The 23,205-nt window shown below is 45.8% G+C and overlaps 1 protein-coding gene across 1 annotated transcript; it reads right to left on the bottom strand.

Moving 5' to 3' along the window:
• Positions 1-64: 64 nt before the first annotated feature.
• Positions 65-22,166, bottom strand: LOC147458661 (agamous-like MADS-box protein AGL11). The gene is made up of 12 exons (XM_086510121.1): positions 22,009-22,166; positions 21,687-21,902; positions 4,082-4,163; positions 3,927-3,988; positions 3,762-3,861; positions 3,609-3,650; positions 3,462-3,532; positions 2,468-2,488; positions 2,372-2,387; positions 1,150-1,316; positions 725-826; positions 65-393 (listed from the first exon to the last, which is right to left on the bottom strand). Exons 2-12 carry the CDS (start codon positions 21,866-21,868, stop codon positions 189-191), a joined length of 1,050 nt encoding a protein of 349 aa, XP_086366247.1. The 5' UTR covers positions 21,869-21,902; positions 22,009-22,166; the 3' UTR covers positions 65-188.
• Between the last annotated feature and the right edge of the window lie 1,039 nt (positions 22,167-23,205).

Genomic DNA, 23,205 nt, shown 5'->3' on the forward strand with positions numbered 1-23,205 from the left:
ACTTGCCATACTTGGCAGCCACAAAAATAAATCATTCCCGCCTGTTTAGCACACCTCTAGAGGTAGTACAAGGGGAGAACATAATTTGAAGCATGCCTCTTTCAGAAGTATGTAAACTCTGGAGACCATAGATGGTCCTCCACACTTTAGCATTCATATTATGCAAAGCAACCAAATAGCCCTTGGAATCATGATCCAGGATTTTGGCGTTTCTCATGGAGGAAGGTGAAACTCGAGCTACATACATAGCAAAAGAGTGCAACATCCTCCATTGAAGACTGATCAGTCAACGATTTGAAGTATCGGCCATCAATAAAGAGGGAGGGCACAGTTCTCCACAGCCTCCCATTGCTTCCAATGTCGGTGGTCAGCACCGCCGACTCAGTGGTTCCCCTACAGCTGAGCGCCAAATTGGACCATGTGAGACCTTGGGCCAGCTATTTGATTCACGGACTTGTACTTCCTATTCAATGGGGGCTCCAGAGACGTTGAAGTATTGAAACAATTTTATCCTCAATATGGGAATTAGAAAAGAAAAGTGCTCTTCAGAATTTTCTGACTAAATGTTTATCAAAATCTCGTCTGAACAGCGTGCGATACCGTGTATTATTCTTTGAAAGCAGTGTTAATACTCGTACATGTTTACAATCAAGTCAAAGTGAAATAAAAACTGGCGTATGGGAAGAGGCACCACCACTACGAGTCGTTGCTCCATTCCTCACACCGTGTTGGTGACTTATTAAGGTCTTCAGTCATTTTTGAGCGCTTGGCCACAGGCAGACCTTCAGCTGTCCAAATGCTTTGAGCTCTTAATGTATCTGAGTCCCTGTACAAACAACATAAGGAAACTAACATTGCCATCCTTTCACACAATGAACCAATTAGAAAGCTGTCTGCATGCTTACTCGTCAAACACGTGCATATGACATTGTAGACATGTCCTAATGTATGCGCATATGCAAAACAAATGTCAAGTCCATGTCTAGAAAAGACCACAAATAATAATCGATCACAACCATAACAGAAAAACACTAAGAATGCGCATCACTAACGGATGTCTTGCAAAGCAAACCTTGCGACAAACTGATAGTTCTAATTGAAACAAGTTCTGATCTACAACAAGGATCACTGCATATGAAGGCAACATACCGCTCTGCAAACAGAGATGCATCCATTAGAGGGGGTCCATCGCATGCATGTTTATCATGCCCCCTAGCACCAGAATTTTCAGAGTCAGATACCTCCGAAGACGCAAATTTCACAATCTTTTCCATCACATTTGAATTTCCAGTAACTCCCCTCTGTGTCGTTGCTATCTATTGCACATGCATATTAAAAGATAAGCACCTCTTCTCCAATTCATCACGAGTAAAAAGAGCACAAACTAAAAAGATATACGACAGATAAAGTAAGTTGGAAACAGCTTTGTTCATACATAAACATCTCAAAATTGAAAAACCACCCATCTGCAGCAAGCAAATTTAAAAATAAAAAAATAAAAATAAAAGGTCCTTTTACGGGTTGTGTTACAGTCCAACTGCAGGGGAGAAGATATACATCACCCTTGTAAGGCTCACCTAGGACTACAGCCATCTAACAAAAAAATAGCCCACACTTAGATTTCTCCTCAAGTAGCTAGTAATTTCTAGAGCAAACCTTTTTTTTGAGCAGTAAGCTAGAATGTACCTCATGGATAATTAACAGGACAATCCCTCACTTCTCCTACAAAGCACGAGGCCCTGCAACAAACAAATTTCTGACTGGAAGACTCTGCTTATGACATATAGAATGTCTCCTGACGTAGTACTCAGAGAAATAGTATGTGCAGGTTTCCTCCACAACTTTTCACGTTTCAACGTGACTCACAGAATGTAGCTTCCGTGCCTTTTGTATTCAGTGCAATTTAAGCACATCATTAGGACTTGGCTTTGGCATTTGTGTGATGTTTCATAAAAAATGACTATGGAAGAGGATTGTGTGATGTTCCATACTATAAAACAGTCTCCACAGTCAGGCCAGCCATTGGATGTAATCCAGGGGCTCGCCGCATACCACCTTCAGTGCACTATGCTTACAGCATGGACAGGCTGGAAAGCATGCAAACTCGCCAAGCAGTAAAAATGAACTTATCAACAGTACTTTAGCTTCCAATGGCTTGATAAGCTTGGAATAGCAGTCCACAAGCCATTCCTATTAGAAGAAAACAGATTTCCATTTCCATTCTTCGTGCCACGGATGACAAGTGGATAGCCCTTCTGCCTTATCTAGGTAAGAATCATCCACACTAGGTAAGTTCCACACAGACAGAGAAAGTAGCAAATCATCAGCTTCACAGAGGATGTCATACCACATCTATCGGAAAATGCAGTACCTTAAACAGCTCGCTCCTTTCTCCTTACAGTGCCTGGTACCTCCACATCGGCTGTCCTTCCGAAGGAAGAAGGGGGCTCCTACCTCTGCCACTTACCCTCCTTCCTGCTCAAAAGCACTGTGACATAAAAACCCATTTCATGGGTATGAAACTCTGAAACCTTGAAACTTGCAAAACGTTTCAGCAAAACTTACGAAACGAGCATCCCCCTTGAAAATGAAAAACCTCACTCTATAGGGAGCCTAGAGTCATGCAGACACACAAACAAGTATATGAATATACACAAACACACAAATGCATACATACATATAATGTACATACATGTATCTGTAATAATGTGTGTGTGTGTGTGTGTGTGTGTGTGTGTGTGTGTGTGTGTGTGTGTGTGTTGTGTGAGAGAGAGAGAGATTATACACGATACACATGTGTATGCATGTATACCTAATACGTATATGCACAAGCACACATATACATATAAATAAATAAATACTTATTTATTTATCTATTTATATATTTATCTTTAAGTACATCACGAAACTTGTTTCACTTATCTAATGGCTAGAAATGAAACGTTTCCAAGGTATATAGATACGTTACATACAATATGGAAAGTACGAAAAGAAATGTTGTACGGTACAGAACAACTTCTTCAACCCATAAAATACGTGAAGTACTAAACAAGATTTATGTTTAACATGTATGTGTGTGTACCTCTATGACTATGTATGTGTATAATGCACATTTTCTGGCATACTTTCATAGCATGCAAACTTTGAATTTAGAAGTCACAAGTTTCTTGCAACACTTAGAAGTCAAGCAATTGAAGTAAAAACAACAAGATCGTTAGTATTGGATGACCAGTGCTGTTAAAACAGAATTTAACGTCTTGATCCATAAACTCACGGAATTTATGGAACCTTGAATCAACACAAAGACCCCCACGCTTTCAAGCATATTCCATAAACTAAAGTGGCAAAACCCGTACGCTGCGACATCGAACACATAGCACCAAAATAAGATTTTGAGATGTCTTGACACTTTTTGATTTGAAGTATTCCTGCTTTGGAAAAGTACTATCATGCTGACATACCCTGGTATGTGCGGCTCAAAAGCTTCACTCCTAAACTTAAATGCAGGCAACTTGTTGCTATCCGCGGTCACCTAAGAGTCCCAAAATACCTTCTTAAAATGGCTGTAATATAAAGCACCAGACTTGAACAGCACAGATGTCCAATACCTTCTCTTTAATCCCCTGAAGTTGCTCAAGAAATAGCTCCTCCTGCCATAGAAAAACAAAGAAAAAACTAGTGCGGATCACGTCGATTAACTGTGCATGACATGAGGCAAATAAATAAAAAGTAGTGCTCGTCGACCAAGACAGCCTGCTTACCTTCTTAGCACGAATGCGTCCTAAGCTGTCATGCATTTGCTGCTCCAAACGGATAAGGTCTCGAGACGACAGCCGTTCCAGATCATCACCAATCAAGATACTGAAAGGGAAAAGCTTTGTCAAAACATGCCATATAGCTAGGATTACTTCCAATCTTAGATCTACCTCTGCAAACTTTTGAGCTTCTCCATGAATTGGGTCACCCTGTCTGTATCGCCATCGCCGTGCTATATGTGTATGCACATTGATAATTATCACCAAAGTGAACACTAAGAACAGGCAGAAAGAAAAATTAAGAGGGTTGAATGTCAAGTACTGACGGTCGAGCAGCCCGCGTTGTTGTTTTGAGGAGATTCGGAGTGGCCACAACTCTTCATGTAGCGCTCCATAACGCCTTGCATGCTGCCACACGCACACAAACAGAACCCTCCAACAAAATTGCCTTGCATACCGATTTTAAGAAGCCTGGTTTTTTTTTGCGTGTGTGTGTGTGTGTGTGTGTGTGAGAGAGAGATTTTTGGGCTGGCTCGTCCTGCCCATGGCCATTTGCACTAGGTTCAAAAAAGTACCATGTTTAAAAACATATGAGATCACAAACCAATTTCCATTTCTTGTTGTGAGACTGAGCAATCAAAGCTACGACATGTTGTCAAATGTCTGGAAATCAATGGTAGGCTAGTCTTAAGTGGCCATGCAAATTCAATTCTTCACTTGGTCATTCGGATGGTGATCTACTAAGGTGACATGCAATTATGATTGGGGATGTCAGTGTGATTATAGATGACAAAGTGGTTGATCCCAACACTCACGGCTCATTACGCACCTTATGCATTTGAGTTGTGATGTAGAATAAAGGAGGTGCAAAATCAAAGGTTTTAAGTACCGTGACCTTGGCTTATTGGAGCTTAGTTTCTTGGTTTACATGTGTTTAAATTTTAGGATTCTACAATTTAATTCCCCGTCACTGTTCTCAAAACACATGTTTACAACTCTTAAGTTGTCCAAGCTACAATTTGATGTTCTCAATCTCAAGGGTGTCCCCCTACAATGTATGTGAGTATCGCCTTTTGAAAAAGAAAATGTCAAAAAAATAGAAATATTTATTTACAAAGGTGTCTCTTGAAAAAACATTGTGTCACAAAGTGATGACGTGGCTGCCAGAGAAACCCTAATTCTGAAAACCCTAATCTGCAGAAACCCTAAATGCTGTCAGAAACCCTAACCCTAATTTTGGGCATGACACGTGGCAGCAGTACAGACGCCCGTAGATTGCGGAGGAAATTGCGGGGACTGATTTTCTGCGGCAGATTTGCTTTTCTGACAGTTTTTGGATACTGCTTTTTCCTACGCAAAGGATGGGAGAGAGAGAGAGAGAGAGAGAGAGAGAGAGAGAGAGAGAGAGAGAGAGAGAGAGAAACTTTTGCTTTATTTTTTATTGGCTCAAGAGAGCTTGTGAGAGAAAGAGCCTTTGCTTTATTTTTAGGCTTTTAATTTTCAGCTTTTGGGGCTCTGCTTTTGGCATCCCTTGTAAACAAATAAATAAGTGGTTTGGGCTCCCACTCTGCAGAGCATCTGGACGGAGAGTCTGAGAGTGAGACCCAACCGTACTCTTGTACTTTGAACTCAGATTAATACAAAAAGAAATACTGAAAGGGGCGCCAATCTTTGGGGCCAATATCTCTAGGCACGGAACTCCGTTGCGCCAGTGTAAATCAATTGTGAACTGTGAACTGTTTTGAAGCGGTTACTTGGTGCTGTCGAGTAGATTCTTGACTTGGAGTGTCCAAGTCTGTTACAGTGGTATCAGAGCACGGCCGATTTCTCTTCTACGGGAAATCCGATCCCAAATTTTTTTCCGCGGCACCTATGGCTTTACGCAAGGATTAGTCGACTCCCTTTGCATCCGGAGATGCGGGAAGGGATCACAAGGAAGATTCCGGCAAGGAGTATGGCCCGCCTCGGCCTACTCAGGCGAAGCGACGAGAGATGGAGCGTCGTCAATTGATCGGCGATGCAACAAAGATGATGCTCACTTTTGCGAAGGACCCAAAATTTGCAAAATATATGAGCGAGACTTCTTTTCAAGAAGTACACGAGCAGTGGCAGAAAACCACAGCACCACCCCCGAAACCCACTCTCAAGAAACCTTCTGCTCACAAGAAATACTCAGAGAAGGAATTAGAAGAGGTGGTTGATACACAGATTGCTCAGCTTTTTGACGCGCAGAACAAAGCTAAAAAGCACGGCAAAAAGCAAAAGAAAGGCACTGACTTCCCGGGTTATTTGGGTCGTCAGTCGACATTTGAAAAGGCAAAGAAACAAAAGAAGCGTGTTCGATTTGAAGAAGTACCCAATTCTTCTTCTTCTTCTTCTGACAGTTCTTCTAGCTCTTCTGACCCAAGCGAAGAAGACCGAAAAGGCAAAAAAGCAAGAAACAACGCTTCGGAAAGGGTAAGAAAAAGGCAAAGAAGTCTAAATCTCGCCCAGTGAGTGACAATTCTACAGAGGACTCTTCTATAGACAGTTCAGACTCTGAAGACGGCAACTTTTATAAGAAGAAGAATTTTTATAAAGCCAACCAATATGACTTTCTGGAAGATAAAAGCAAGAAGGTCCGAGAGTTTAAGGAAGGTGGATAGTCAATTAAATTTGACACGTTTTCGGGATATAGAGATGCTTCGAAGGCTTTGTCTTTTGTACAGCAGTTTGACATCGCTTTCGCGGGAGGACGCTACTCAGAGAACTCTAAGATTCGGAGAGCTGTCTCTTAAATTAAGGGGAATGCTCGAACTTGGTGGTCCACGCTTCTTTTAAACAAGACTGCGCCAGTTAAATGGCTGAAATTTAAGAAACTTTTTATTTCTTCTTGGCTGACTCAAGAGTATGAACGCGATATACGAGCTGCTTGGAACCATCTTCGGATGACCAAGAAAGATACAGTGGAAGCTTATTGCGAGAAATTCTGGAGCTCTTTTCTACCCGCCTCTTCATTCAAGAAGATCTCGTTCAGAGAACAGATTGAGCGGTTTACCTTTGGTCTACCTACAGAGATCTGAGATCATTGCTTGGAACAGAAGTCAGCTTCTATTCAGGAGTTGATGAGTCATGCGAAACGAGGTTTTGCCATTCACTCTAGCAGTCTGACCTACCCCACCGATGAGGTCATGACACAACGAGCCGAACAGACTTCAACAAATGAAAGTAGAAAGAGAAAGAGCAACCCAGAAAAGAAGGATGCACGACCCAAGCTTACTCCTCAGAAGAGAGCTCGCTTCATCAGGGAGGGGAAGTGCTTTGGATGCGAGGAACATGGATATATCTCCGCGAAGTGCCCTAAAAAGTCACAGAGCCTGAGAGTTCGAGAGCAGCGAGGAACGTGGAAGAAAAGGCAAGATGAAAACAGGACTGGTTCCAAATTGTGTGGGTACCGATCCCAACACCATGGACGAGAGTACAAAACTTTGCCGAGCTTGGGGAAAAGTGAAAGACCAAGAGGCCCTGATCTTCTGTGATGGAGGAGCCAAGGCAAACTTCATTTCATCGGAATTGGTGGCGCGGCTCGAGATCACTCCCGATCGGATGGAACCACTTGCGGAGGTTGTTCTAGCGACACCCGACAAGGACGTAGGTTTTCCAACCCTCCCCCTTCCCCATCTACGTCAAGGATTGCACTATCTCCTATGAAGGAGTTGCCGCAGTTGTTTATGGACAAGAAGTTAGACCGAAAAGCAAAAATAGAGCGTGAACACGAAGAAAAGATGGCAGCCATAGAGCGTCAATACACAGAAATAGTGGCAGCCATACATCGCGAGAACAAAGCAAGACAAGCAGAATATGACCGTGAGACCAAAGCACGACAGGAGAAGAGCGATCAACACATGAAAGAATTTTGGCGACTCTTTTCTCAAGTTTAGACACAGATACAAGAGATTCGGGAAAAGGAGACTCTCTCAGTCTCTTCTTCTCCCAAGCATGACACACAGGATTTGCATGATTATGAGAAGCATGATGAATTGAATGACAATGATTTGCATGATGATTTGGATGACACTGACAAGCATGATGATTTGCATGACTAAGATGTGATTTCTTGCAAGCATGATGATTTGCATGATCAAGATGTGATTTCTCATGAGCATGACGAATTGCATGAAGATGATGTGATTGTTCACAAGGATGATGTGTTAGTTGATACTGTCTCTAGTGCAGCTAACCTCATTGCAGAGACAATCAATCACGAAGCACAGATCTTGGCTCTCGAGCCTAGGTCCAAAGAACCCCCACGGGAAGATTCGACCAATCAGGAAGAACCGATCTTGGCTCTCGAGCCTAGGTCCAAAGAACCTTCACAGGAAGTATTATGTGTTCGCATGATTAGTACGCACGCATTGTTCGAGTGTTTCATTCGTGATCGTTTCCTGTATTTTAGTCAGCGTCTTTATGTGATCCCTTTTCCTCTGCATGACATATTGTACGTTGAGCACGTTTCACTCATGAATGAGCACGAATATATGCGGATTGTTCATGAAAAGCTGCAAAGTATGCATTCAAGGACGTCACATTCCATGTCTCTTCCTTGGCATGACATAGTGGTAGAAAGAGCACATGAAAGTATGAGCACAAAGAATGGGCATTTCCGTTGTGAATTGCCACAGTTGATTGCTTTAGATCATAAGAGAGATTCGATCTCTTGTTTGCATGTGTGTGGTGAACGGGTTGGCACTCCGTCTCTTTGTTCATCTACATTGCATGCACAGTCTTTGAGGAAGACAAGATTTTTTCCACTCACTTTACATGGAATGGGTATGTTCATGTTTTTGTGTTGGAAATGGTTTCATGAATTTTCAGCCATGGAGATTCTTGAAGAAGAAAGAAGCATGACTAAAGACGAAGTTGAAGCATCGAAGGAGCCACAATAGACTTTGTCACTTTCGGCGCAGCCCAAAGAAGCAAGCTTTGCAGACCTTTATGAAGTTCAAGTACCGCACGACCCACACATCAGAGTGGGCCGGCAAAGAGTCCCTTCCAGGATTCCAGATGCTATTGGCGATCTCCCTCGACGCCATACAGTTCAGTACCAGACCTCACTTTGAAAAAGAGGGGATGTGACGTGACACATCCAACCGTGTGTCCGTGGACAAGCTACAACACGACAAGGGTTCAGTCAGTCCAGTCAGTCTAGATTAGCAAGTGTTCTGGCACTTTTGTGAGTGTTCACAGACTGTGCATGCCCAGTCACTTAGTGTAGTCTGGTTGCACGCATTCCCATCAGAATCCTTCAGGGAAATTTTCCAATGCATTTAACCTATTTTCCCTATTTTTTGGCATTTTTCACTTATTAATTTAAGTGACTTTTGTTGGAAAGTAGGTAGGGCAAATTGAGTAAGTTTGTATATAAGCAAACCTAGGCTAGCACTAATTGGCAGAAGAGGCAGCAGGAGCACCAGTGCTCAGCAGGCAACTTCTCAAGCAAGAACCCCTTGGGGGCGATTCTCTCAAGCAAGACTTCCCCTAGCCTAGCGTTTTTCAACCATGGGCAATTTCATCAGCAAGCACATCGCCAGCAGATCCCAGACCTAGAGTTTTCATCAAGTATCATCGCCAGCAGATCCCAACCTCTAGCATTTTCCAGAATTGCAGCCCTAGAGTTTTGGAGCCTAGATCGCCCTCCCTTGTGCATGGCGTTTTCAGCATTAGCATCAGCAGATTTCAGCAGATAGGCACCGACAGTTTCAGCCATAAAGACCAGCAAGGGAAGCGTTTTCAGCCGTAGCAGAATTCAGCCATTAGCGTTTTTGGACAGCAGTAGAAGGACAGCAGATTTCAGCCCATTAGCGTTTTTGGACAACAATCTCATGGAATGTGCAGGGACTTGGTGGGCCCCAGTTTCAACGTCAACGGGGCCGACTGCGTCAGGAGCTTCAGTGCTGCCTTGTGGGAGAAGAGATTGATCTCCTTATGCTTCAGGAGCACCATCTATGTGAGAGCCGCATTAGACGTTGTGGTCAGCTCTTGCATGGACGATATGATACTTTTTGGTCAGCTGCTTTTGGACCTGGAGGCATCCAGGGTGGGGTATGTATGACTATTGCGGATTCTTTGCAGCAAGCCATTGTCGACAGAGGGATTATTGTGCCAGGCACAGCTCAATGGATTACTATGCAGGTTCACGGTTCCCTTGTGGGCTTCCTGAACATCTATGCGCCAAATGTGGCGAGTGCTCGAGCAGAGTTTTGGTCACAGATAGTTGAGTCTCTGGCGCGCAGGCAGAACACTGGTGCATAGGGGGGGACTTCAACATGTTGGAGGACCCTTCTCACAGGATTGGTGGTAGCCATGCTACTGTGCATAAAGTTGAGTTGGCAGCTTCGGAGAGGTTTTGTATGACTTTGAGGGTCTCGGATGTATGGCAGCACTCTAGTTTTGTGAGGCCCCCAGACAGCCTTGCCTTCTCTCGTTCGGACCGCAGAATGGGAGGAGTGAATCTATCGCGGATAGATCGCTTCTACACTAGTGACCACTTCAGTGACTTGGGAGCGACAGTTGGCATTCTGGCAGGGACTTCCTTCTCGGACCATGCACCAGTGATCCTCACAGTGGCATACAGGCAGAGGAGAGGGAGCACGATGCTTCGCATCCTAGAGAGGGTCTTGCTAGACTCTGCACTCAGAGAGCGAGTAGAGGCTCTCTGGACAGAGAGCTTGGACAGGCAAGATTCTCCTGCTGACAGAGTGGCCTCAGGACTAGCTCAGATTAGTCGTTTCTTTCTCCAGGTGTACCAAACTTGGACACTCCAAGTCAAGAATCAATCGCGACAGCACCAAATAACCACTTCAAAACAATTCACAGATCACAATAGATTTGCACTGGCCCGGCAGAGTTCTGTGCCTAGAGATATTGGCCCCAAATACTGGCGCCCCTTTCGGTATTTATTTTTGTATTAATCAGTTCAAAGTACAAGAGAGTGGCTCGGGTTTCACTCTCAGACTCTACGTCCAAATGCTCTGAGAAGTGAGGCCCTCACCAGGTTACAAGGGGATGCCCAAAAGCAAAGCCCCAAAAGCTTAAAAGCAAAAGCAAATTCTCTCTCTCTCTCTCTCTCTCTCAATAAGAGTTAAAATAAAGCAATTCAACTCTTTCTCTCATCCAAAATCCTTGTGTAGCAAAAAGCTAGGATTTGCATCACTCATCATTTATAAATAATAAATAAATCGCCTCAGCGATTTTCGGAAATTAGGGTTTTTGGCAAAAATTAGGGTTTGCAGGAATTTTAGGGTTTCTGGCAGAAATTAGGGTTTCTGTTGTCCGTAGCCACATCATCACTTTGTAACATACCCCCCTCCTGAAAGCATTGTAATCGACCGCGATTACGCCTGCAAAACCGACAAAAGCCATAAACCGTCTTAGCAGACACTGACTGTTAGTACCTACGTACTAGGAACACACATCTAGCACATGTACAAAATCAACAGTCACATCACACGACATCACATGACATTTAACATTCATTCGGATCTTAGACCATGATTTATCGGCAATGTAGCTAGCAATCACATCTAGGTCCAATCGGGACCTCATCGATGTCCGATTGACTAACCCCTATTGCAACCATGTCTATTCGAGATCAATCAGACCAAAATGCTACAGTCATTTCGTCTATCAGTTCCTACACTCAAAAGAAGTCAAGAACAAATCAGTATCATTATCAGGAATTCCATTTCATAAACTCATCCAGTAGAATATTGTCAACTCTCAGTATCCCTGAAGCTCAAAGAGACATCAATGACTTTAGTATCAAAATCAAGGCATCTGTTGACAAAGGAGCGGAGTGACTCCCCTCGTGCATCCCACTGCACCAGATCTTCGGCCAAGCTGAATTTCTGGGTTCCGTTTGGAGTAGACTATGCTAAACCAAAACATCGGGGTGAAGTTTCACAATCCAAGGAGTATCTGCTAGGTCCTCCTCCTCCATCCAATTCGCATCAAATGCAAGAAAGTTCTTGAACTTAACCAAGAACCGCCTTCGGACTTTACCTTTCTTCGTATCCTTATGTGCCAAAATCTGTTCAGGAACAAGGATCTCCTCGTTTTCTTCCACTTCGGGTTGCTCATCAGGCACATCACCCTTAACAGGTTTCAAGAGACTCACATGCAATGCATTGTGAATCCTCCAAGTATCTGGCAGTTTCAATCGGAAGGAGACATCATTTATCTTTTCAGTGATCTAGAAAGGTCCGTAGTATCGCATACTAAGCTTTGGAAAAAGCCTCTCCTTTCCCTTTTTCTTTCATAGGCATGCCTTCTCAAAACGTAAGAGCACCCAATCATCCTCCTTCAATTTCATGTCGCGACGATGGCGATCCGCTGCCTTTTTCCAATCGTTCTTGAGACTTCTGCAAAGTCTCGCGAACCTTGGCAAAAGCCGTATCCAAATCTCGCGAATATTCATCCGCTTCAAATATCTAATCTTTCGTGCTCAGGAAGGATGGAACCTTCGTAGCACTTTCAACAATCTGAAATGGCGTCTTCCCCGTCGAAGAGTGTATCGTGTTATTGTAGGCAAATTCCACCAAAGGTAAGTTCTTTTCCCATTGAGTCTTCTGATCCGAGATACAAGACTTCAATAAACCTAAAACCATTGAATTGGCAATCTCAGATTGCCCATCAGTTTGCAAGTGGAACAATGACGAGAACTGCAACTGCGTGCCAATGTTCTCCCAAATTGCCTTCCAAAACAAACTCATAAATCTGGGGTCTCTGTCGGAGACAATCGTCTCAGACGTGCCATGCAATCGGAAAATCATCGTGATCATTTTGTGTTCTCGAGAGATCAAAAATGAAATCCATTTCAATATTTTCATTCCTGTGCCTTATGCCTGTCAAACTTGACCTTCTGGCATACTGCGCACAAACTCTTCCACATCCTTTTTGAATCTCGGCCAAAAGAAGTCTCTCTACCCCTTCATGGTGGTAGCAATGACGGGTGACCCGTAAAAGGTGGACAGTGGCATTCAGTTATAACCTTTTCCCTCAACGGTTGTGTAACGCACAACATAGTCTTTCTCATCAAGTAGCCTTCCCGAAGGGAGTGTCCAACTACTGTCTCCCCATCCCATATCCGTGTGAAAATATCTGCAAAATCTGTATCTGTGGCATACTAATCGACCATATCCTCGAAGCTCCTATAATGTATCGCGGAAATAGCCAGAACCAACGGCTTCCGAGACAAAGCATCTGCCACCACATTCTTCTGTCCCTGCACATGGACAATATGGAAGTGAAACTGTGACAAGATGTTCGCCCACCTCATCTGCTTTTCCGAAAGCTGCTTCTGTGGCAAGAAGTAGCGCAAACTCTAATGGTCTCTAAAGACGGTAAAATCCGCTCCGAGTAGGTAATGCCGCCACTGAGTAAGAGCATGGATAACCACCAAAAGCGCTCTCTCATAAATCTGTGGTGTCATCTCTGGCCTAGAGAACAATCGGCTCTCGTAAGCAATGACACGGCCTTCTTGCATCAAGACCGCACCCAGACTACGACCATAAGCATCACAAAATACTTCAAATGACTTCTGCAAGTCCGGCAAAGTCAAATCTGGTCCTGTAGTCAATTTCTCTTTCAATGTCTGAAAGGCAGTCACCTCTGTGTATCCCCACGAGAAAGGGACTCCTTTCTGTATCAAGATATGCAAAGGGGAAGCAACCTCTGCAAACTTTCGAATGAACCGTCTGTAGTACGAACACAGTCCCAAGAAGCTTTCAACTTCATGGACATTCTTCAAATCGGGCCAATCACAGATAGTGTCTATCTTGGCCGGATCCATTTGCACTCCTGTTGCAGAGACAAAGTGTCCCAAAAAAAAAAAAGTATCTCTGAAGCATATGATCTCTGTGTTCTGCTTCATTCTTAGAGAAAACAATGATATCATCAAGGAAAGTGCTAACAAATAGCCTGTACTCTCGAAAAATCATGTCCATCATCCGGTTAAATGTCGCAGGAGCATTGGTTAAGCCAAAAGGCATCACCAAAAACGCAAATAACCCAAAAATCGTCTGAAAAGCTGTCTTGTAGACGTCTCCCGACGCTATCCTGATCTGATGATATCCACTCTTCAAGTCAATCATGCTAAAGCACGAGGATCCCTTGTAACTTGTCGAGTATATCATCGATCCTAGGAATCGGAAATCTGTTCTTGATGGTGATTTTGTTGAGAGCTCTATAATCGATGCACATTCTCCAAGATCCGTCTTTCTTCAAATCCAACAACAATGGAGAGCAATACGGTGAAGTACTACGCTGGACAAGACCCTTTTCCAAGAGGTCTTTCACTGGGTTCATAATCTCTTCATTCTGTGCTCGGCTCACACGGTAAGGTGGCCGGTTCGGTGGCGTGCTTCCAGGTATCAGATCAATGGTTTGATCTTCACGCCCTTTGAAAAGCAATCGGCATGAGTGTGGAGAAAAATCTTGGCGTTCTTTTGATCAGGTCAAAACATATTCAACCTTTATCCATCGTTCAGTTCTCTCCCAAAAGAATGAGTAAGAAACTGAAGTTCATCAAGTACAATCTCTAAGCCCTTCATTTATCAAAGTTGCTTTCTTGGCCCGGTAGTCAACCACGGCGTAGTTCTTGTGGTACCAAGGGATCCCGAGTAAAACGTCACTCGCGTGCCCTAAACACCCCTGTCATTGCACACGAAGTTTTCCAATGCTCGGTGTAATGGCAACATCCCGTCCGGGTGCAAGTCGAACTACCTCCACCTGTGGTGTCAGTCTGTCGGACATAATTCCAAATCGAGCCGCCAATTCCAAGTGAAAAGAAGTTGGCCTTGGCTCCTTCAAAAGAGCCTCCTGATCCTTCACTTTGCCCAAAAGCGGCAAAGTTTGTACTTTCATTCATTAGATTCGGTGCAGGTCCCACGCCATGTGGTACCAGTTCTGCTTTTCTATCTGCCTTTTCTGCCACGTTCCTCAGCTGCTCTCGAACTCTCAGGCCCGTCATCGTCTTTATCATTCTATTCTTTCTGTGCCTTTTTAGGGCACTTCGCGGAGATATGTCCCTGTTCCCCGCATCCAAAGCACTTCCCCTCTCTGCTGAAGCAAGCTCTCTCCTCAGGAGTAAGCTTGGGTCATGCATCCTTTTTCTCTGGGTTGCTCTTTTTCTTTTTACTTTCATTCCCAGAAGTCTGTTCGGCTCGTTGTGTCATGGCCTCATCTGTGGGGTAGGTCAGACTGCCAGAGTGAATGGCAAAGCCCCGCTTCGCATGACTCATCAACTCCTGAATAGAAGCTGACTTCTGTTCCAAGCAATGATCTCGGATCTCTGTAGGTAGACCCAAGGTGAACCGCTCAATCTGTTCTCTGAACGAGATCTTCTTGAATGAAGAGGCGGGTAGAAAAGAGCTCCAGAATCTTTCACAATAAGCATTGATTGTATCTTTCTTGGTCATCTGAAGATGGTTCCAAGCAGCTCGTACATCTCGTTCATATTCTTGCGTCAACCAAGAAGAAATAAAAGGCTTCTTAAATTTCAGCCATTTAATTGGCGCAGTCTTGTTTAAAAGAAGCGTGGACCACCAAGTACGAGCATTCCCCTTAAGGTAAGAGGTAGCTCTCCGAATCTTGGAGTGCTTTGAATAGCATCCTCCCGCGAAAGCAATGTCAAACTGCTGTATAAAAGACAAAGCCTTCGAAGCATCTGAGTATCCTGAAAAAGTATCAAACTTGATCGAGTGGCCACCTTCCTTAAACTCTCGGACTTTCTTGCTTTTATCTTCGAGAAAGTCATTCTGGTTGGCTTTATAAAAGTTCTTCTTGTTCGCATAGAAGTTTCCATCATCAGAATCTGAGCTGTCTGTAGACGAGTCCTCAGTAGAACTGTCAGTCTCTCGGCGAGATTTAGCCTTTTTTGCCTTTTTCTTGCCCTTTCCGAAGCTTTGTTTCTTGCTTCGCTTTTTACCTTTTCTGTCTTCTTCGCTCGAATCTGAAGAGCTAGAAGAACTGGGTACTCCTTCAAATCGAATACGCTTCTTCTATTTCTTTGCCTTGTCAAATGTCGACTGACGACCCAAATATCCCGGGAAGTCAGTGCTTTTCTTTTGCTTTTTGTCGTGCTTTTCGGCTTTCTTTTGCGCGTCAAAAAGCTGAGCAATCCGTGCATCAACCAATTCCTTCTCTGAATATTTCTTGTGAGCAGAAGATTTCTTGAGAATGGGTGTAGTGGTTTTCTGCCACTGCTCACGCACTTCCTGAAAAGAAGTCTCGCTCATATATTTTGCAAATTTTGGGTCCTTCGCAAAATTGAGCATCATCTTCGTTGCATCGCCGATCAACTAGCGACGCTCCATCTCTCGCCGCTCCGCCTGAGTAGGCCGAGGCGGGCCATACTCTGCCGGAATCTTCGTTGTGATCCCTGCCCGCATCTCCAGATGCAGAGGGAGTCGACTGATCCTTGCGTGAAGCCATAGGTGCCGCGAGAAAAAAAAATTGGGGATCGGATTTCCCGTAGAAGAGAAATCGGTCGTGCTCTCATACCACTGTAACAGACTTGGACACTCCAAGTCAAGAATCAATCGCGACAACACCAAATAACCACTTCAAAACAATTCACAGATCACAATAGATTTGCACTGGCCCGGCGGAGTTCTGTGCCTAGAGATATTGTCCCCAAATACTTGCACCCCTTTCGGTATTTCTTTTTGTATTAATCAGTTCAAAGTACAAGAGAGTGGCTCGGGTTTCACTCTCAGACTCTGCGTCCAGATGCTCTGAGAAGTGAGGCCCTCACCACTAATTTAAAGGTTACAAGGGATGCCCAAAAGCAGAGCCCCAAAAGCTTAAAGGCAAAAGCAAATTCTCTCTCTCTCTCTCTCAATAAGAGTTAAAATAAAGCAATTCAACTCTCTCTCTCATCCAAAATCCTTGTGAAGCAAAAAGATAGGATTTGCCGCGATTTCTGAAAATTAGGGTTTTTGGCAGAAATTAGGGTTTCTGTTGTCTGTAGCCACGTCATCACTTTGTGACACCAGGAGTCTTTGGCTCGCCGGGCTGCAGCGAGAGAGGAGGAGCAACGTCTCAGACGGGGCATTGCTTCGTTGCAGAGGATGCACGAGCAGCATCCAGACAATCCTTGGTTGTAGGAGCAGCTACAGTAGGCTCGCCAGGAGCTTATTAGCACAGAGGAGCGGCGACATGAGTTTGCTTTCCATCGACAGGCATCTCAGTGGACACAGGTGGGCGACAAAGTGACTGGTGCTTTCTTCGAGGCAGTGGGACCTCGGCATTCGCATGCCAAGGTCAGTCAGTTGAGGAGGCCCGACGGGTCAGTTGCTTCTGAGCCCGAGGATATGCGTGCAGTTGCTACTGACTTTTACCGTGAGTTACTGTCTGCAGAGCCTCAGTCAGAGCGTCAGGATGCATGCAGGGAGCAGGTGTGGGCACAGATGCCTTGCCTCGTGACTGAGGAGATGCGTCAAAGGCTTGAGCTGCCACTTGAGTTGGAGGATCTGAACACAGCTCTTAGTGCCCTCCTCCGTGGTAGCTGTCCAGGATGGGTTGACTCCCAGTTTTTTCTTAGTACTGGGACTTGCTTGGTCCAGATCTCTGCAGTGCTTTTCAATACATCTTGCACACAGGAGTGATGCCTGACAGCATGAGTGAGGGCTTGATCTACCTCATTCCCAAGGAGGGTGGCTCCTTGGATGAGATTCGACAGTGACGCCCCATCACCATCCTTAACTCAGACTACAAAATTCTTGCCAAGGCTCTAGATTTGAGGATCCAGCCACTCCTAGAGAGCCTTATACATAGGACTCAGATAGGTTTTGTCAAGGAACGCAGTATCCTTGATCCTTGACAATATCTTTACTTTTTGGGAGGCTTCTGCCCTAGCGCAATTCCGTGGTGAGGACCTGGTGATTCTTCTTCTCGATTTTGAGAAGGCATACGACAGAGTTCACTGGGACTTTCTAGAGGGCACTCTTCGCAAGATGGGCTTCTCAGATGCTTGGATCGGAGGGGTGTCAGCTTTGTACAAACAGGCTCACAATCAGGTACTTTTGGCAAGAGGTAGAGGTGATCGCTTCATGCTCACACGTTCGATCAGACAGGGCTGTCCTCTTGCCCCCTTCCTCTTTCTATTCTATGCGGAGGCGATGAGCAGGTTTTTGGTGTCGCAGCAGGTTGGTCTTCGGGACTTAGCACTCCCAATTCGGGGAGATGAGCTTCTGGACGCTGAGTTTGCCGACGACTCAGCCTTGTACTTAGATGTCCAGGAGGCCAACCTTCACAGGTGTGAGCAGGCTCTGGAGACCTTCTGTTGTGCATCTGGCGCACTAATCAACTCAAGAAAGACAGTGGCTTCCTCGGTTGTTGGTAGTGCTCCTGTGCCCGATTGGATGCCAGGAGAGGGTTTTAGGTGGATTCCCCCAGGGATTGCACTTCGATACTTGGGGTTGTGAGGTTGGTTTGGACTTGTCCCCCGAGCAACAGATTGCTCCCCTCCTCCTGTCTATCAGGATGAAGTTGTTACACTGGAGCTCAGCACGACTTTCTTTGGCTGGCAGAGTAGTAGTGGCCAACCAGGTGTTGTTGGCGACTATGTGGCACATCACTTCTTGCTCGATCTTCTCGAGTTCTTGTATCAGCCAAGTAGAGAGGCTGATCAAGAACTTCCTTTGGTCAAGACGTGACACTCAGATAGCCCGAGCCAAAGTGGCTTGGCAGGTCATCACGCTTCCTTGTTCACGGGGAGGGCTTGGGATCATTGACCCAGCACAGCAGAGCAGAGCCCTTCTTAGGAAATTCATAATCAGAGGACTTCTTCCAGGTGAGGAGCCCTGGAAGGAGTTCTTGCTACAACGGCTTCGTGCTAGGGTGCCTCACGCTGGAGGCCCTTGGCGACCTTCGACCAGATGGATCTTCACAGAGATGCGTAGAGTTGGTTTGAGCAGGAGACTGGAGGACCGCTTTGTTGTGAGTTTGCTTCGATCTTGGGAGCACTTGAGGCGAGGCCAGGAGCAGCGACGGCCTACTTGCACGGAGGAGCGCCTACGACAGCCCCTTGTTTGGAACCCCATGGTTAGCACTCAGAGAGGCCACTTGGTTGGTAGTCGGCCTCATGTTTCCTGGGGTCCCATGGCAGCGGGTCCAGCGCGCTCTTTAGGTGACTGGTAAGAGTTTTCAAGCTTGTCAGAGAAGGTGCAGGGCTTTCAACTACAGGGCATGAGAGGGGTGCAGAGCATGTGCTAGGACATCTCAAAGACAGTTCCAGATGAGTGGCTCACACCTCTCGAGCCAGTAGCACCCAGGTGGATAGGAGCCTTCACACGACTGGAGGTTCTCATCTCAGTTTGGGCCTGCTCAGAGACTGTTCCATCCCTGTTCTTCTAGCTACAGGGTGAGGGACGCCTACAGCGAGTTGCAGTAGAGGCCCCGCAGGTAGCAGAGTGCTGTTTTCAGAGGATCCGAGTGGTGGCATCTGTGGGAGGACTTGTGTCGTCGATCTTGACCAAGCAGCTCTTGAGACTGAACACTGGAGACTGTGGGCTTGGGAGTGTTGTTCGCTGGCACGAGTATAGTGCGATCCCAAAGAGTGGCTTTGGAGGGACCCTTTCTCTTCCGCAAACCACCCACGTGTCCCGTTTTTTCAGTACACTGTTCGACTGGGACGTCACATACTAGCAGCACAGAGAGAGGCCCGCCCCGCTGCAGCACCTCGTTGGCAGGAGGAGGGTCTCACATCTGAGTTCTTGACAGCCTTCTGGGAGAGGTGGTGGGACTCCAGACAGCCGAGGCGAGTCACCTTATTTCAGTGGCTGGTCGCACACAGAGCTACAGCAGTTGGGAGCTGGCTAGTGCATAGTGGTCTCTCGGCCACATGTACAACTTGTGACCATCTTGTGGAGAGTCAGTGTCGCTGTCTTTGGGACTGTCCTTCATAGTTACCAGGAACACAAAATGGGAACGGCGACGGGATCCCCCACGGAATGAGGGAACGGTGAGGGGTCCGGAACGGGAACGGCGCGGAATGGGAGGCATACAAACACCCAAATAATGCAATTTTAAGCTCTGTGTGATTGAATAATAGTAGTGTCAAAGTCCTTTTACTCTAATACTCACAAAAAACTTGATTTGAAAACCATTCAACCTTACTATGGCCAACGTGTGTCGTATAGACTTGAGAGCTTGACGGAGAGAGAGAGAGAGAGAGAGAGAGAGAGAGAGAGAGAGAGGGAGTCTCGACTCTCCAGAGAGCTTGAGAGAGAGGGGGAGAGGGAGAGCCTTGTCGACTCTAGAGTGTAGAGTCTAGACTAACGAGGCTAGAGCTTGAGAGTCAAGACTCGAGACTCGAGAGGGTAGAGCTTGGGCTTTGACCCTTGAAAGCTTGTGTGCAATGTGAAGGTAAGGGGTGGGGGGAAGGGCATTTAAGAAGGGGGAGCCTCACAAGATAAAGCAAATACCCCTACGGAACGTCTGGCCGTTCCGAGCCATGAAAACCCTGCGGAACGTCGTTCCGGCGTTCCTAGCCCCAAGGGGGGCATTCCCTAGTAACTCTGCTGTCCTTTGGCACAGTAGGTGTGGCTTCGAGTTCTTCGGCTGATGCCTGCTCTTTCCACGGCTCGACAGTACACTTGGGGAGCAGCGGCTTGGTCCACCCTCACGGGCCCGGCACTTCAGTTTGAGCTATCTTCCACCAGCAGGATGATAGTGATGCAGGAGGGCGACCTACACTCCAGCCTGCCACAGAGCTTACTCCACAGGAGTGGTGCAGTGAGAGAGAGGAGTGTTGGGAGCTCATCAGTGGCCTGACACTCTGGTTCATCTAGCGGGCCCATTGCTTCTGCATCTCTGAGGCTCGCCCTGTGCCACCAGCAGAGACTGTTCGCGATCTTTGGCTAGAGCTGATTCACTCTCAGAGGACAGCTCAAGAGACTACAGGGCAGCTCCGACCGCATGCGGGAGCGCAGAGAGGCTTTCCTTCAACTATGGCGTCCTGGGCCTTTCTACACCATGGTCCAGGGTGTACTCCGATGGCACTACCGACCACCTGTGTGGCTTTTCCCTCCCCCCATTTCTTGATTTAGCCCCATTGTACATATGCTGGTTTCTCATTGGGAGAGTCTCCCCATCATGGTTGTTGTAGTCCTCTCTTGAAGAGGTGGTTGTAGCCCTATGGACAGTTTCACTAACTAATAGAAGGATCTCTTTCTCTGGAAAAAAAAAAGTCTCATACCAAAGATTAAGCCCTAAATTCAAGCTTTAAGTCTCAAAGTAAAATTATATTTGCAAAAAGTTTTCAACGCTCATATGGCTTAATAATAAGATCTTTAATACTTCTCTTCGAAGATACTATGCAATCCTTAGTAGACTTTATACGAAAGAATTTTGCACACGAACATAGTAGAACATAACAATTTCTATAATTCAATGCATTTTGCTTGGTCTCTCCACACACTTACCGGCTTCTTTCAACAAGCATAATCACCCATGCACTAATATTTGAGACTATTACTTGACATGAAGAAAATTTTTTGAGGAGACTTATGTAGAAAGATTCACGATTATGACTCATGAGTGGTAAGCTTGAAGGAAGAAACCAACAAGCACCTCTACATATTTGTACGCTCTAAAAAAATTCATAAACCGAACGCAAATTAAGATGTTCATTATCAAATTTTACCGAAGCCTACAGGCAAGTAAAATCTTAAGTCCAACCTTAGTTATGATGAGCATAAATCTTTTTATGCACTGGGCATACCCATCCTGCAATTTGAGGGCGTTTCAAGTTTCCAAAACATTTCCCTCAGGCCTTCCTCACATTAAGCACAGTAGTTTAATGGAGGCGGTGAGAAGAGGCGAAGGGCCTTCTTCAATTATGCACTACTTTGGAGGGACTTGAAAGCAAAGGATAGCGAGAAGGCTGACCTGGGGTTGGCGAACTGGAAGAGCTTTCCCTTGCTGGAGAAGATGATGACGCCCACCTCCGCATCGCACAGCACTGACAGATCGTGTGCCTTCTTTAGTAGCCCGCCCCTCCGCTTCGAGAACGTCACCTGCCGTGTCGTTGCATTCTCGATCCGCTTGATCTTGATCTTCCGCCTCGCCATCGGGTACCTCCGCGCCTGCACAGCACCCGCACCACTGATGCACCCGTTAGTCATGAGCAGCACCAAGCCACCTCCATCAACCTTCCACAACGCACAGCTCACAATGCTCAGAAGATGAAGGGGAAAACCCTGCTGCAAACCTTCGCCGACCCGGAAACGTGCAGCTCCTTCGCTCCGCCCTGTAGCTCCAGCTCTTGCGCGCACCACACCGGGATCAAATGTCAAAGTGATGACTAGCACTGCTAGCCGCGCCTCAGCACTATGTGGCACGGGCACCTTCAAATGGGATCAAGGCTCGAGGTGAGAATGGTGAGGCGTCCACATTGTCGGCCATGCGATTGGGCGGCTCGAATTTACAAATTCGCGCTATCCGAATTTACAAGATTGCGCGACTCGAATGACCCCCACCGTTGATCCCATTTGAAAACCCCCGTGCCAAATAGTGCGGAGGCCTGGCTGTGCCCAGTCATTAAAACGTGGGCCGCCCACCAACCATTACCCATTTGAAAGACAAGTGACCAAATTCTAACTTGATCAGTTGGGCCTCATAATATTTGACACCTCCTAAGCCTAGTGTTAGGTGGAAATCTCCCATTACCAATGCGTCAAAGGGAACTCCAAGAGGCCTTCTTGGTCCTCAGCCTAGGCGCTCAGATTTGGCCTTCCATAGAGAAGTTATGGTGCCATCAAAGGCCTATGTAAAACATTATCTATCTTCTCTAAATCTCTAAAGACAAGGTCTCGATCTTTGAAGAAGAGTGTGGCATTTTTTAGAGTGAGTTCCTCCTCTTTCTTGATTTGCTCTCAAAGCTGGGTAATCGTGGATTGGTAGTCAGGATTTTGAGTAATGGCTTCCAACTGGATGAGTTCAGAGTACAAGGATTCTTTGAGTTGGGTTGGATAGGTTGATAGACCCTCCAAGGCCATGTTCAAATCATTAAGGAGAAAGAATGCAAGAGACATGGTCCCACTCTTCTCTGCCCCTGGCCAGATCATTTCAAATGACACTGAAAACTTGGAGTTTGCCCCAACTCACTTTGAACAATTGTTCAAGCCACCTGAAGTCGTTTCCGATGACATCATACTGAATAGAAACGGTGTGGGCTTGCAGGTCCAAAGTTCTCCCAGAGGAGACCTCTAAAGCTCCGGAACTCCCCTTGTCCATAACCGAGCTACACATGGTCATTGAGTCCCTCAAGCCTAACAAAACTCTTGCGCTGGATGGATTGCCTTCAGAATTTTTCCAAATGTACAAGGACATCATCACCCCTTATCTGGTCTTGGTTTGGGAAGAATCTGTCAAACATCTAGTGTTGGAAAGGGTTGCAGAGAAACGC

This window comes from Adiantum capillus-veneris, chromosome 4, assembly GCF_014529385.1.
Source record: "Adiantum capillus-veneris isolate H3 chromosome 4, ASM1452938v2, whole genome shotgun sequence".
In the NCBI taxonomy this organism is placed as follows: Eukaryota; Viridiplantae; Streptophyta; class Polypodiopsida; order Polypodiales; family Pteridaceae; genus Adiantum; species Adiantum capillus-veneris.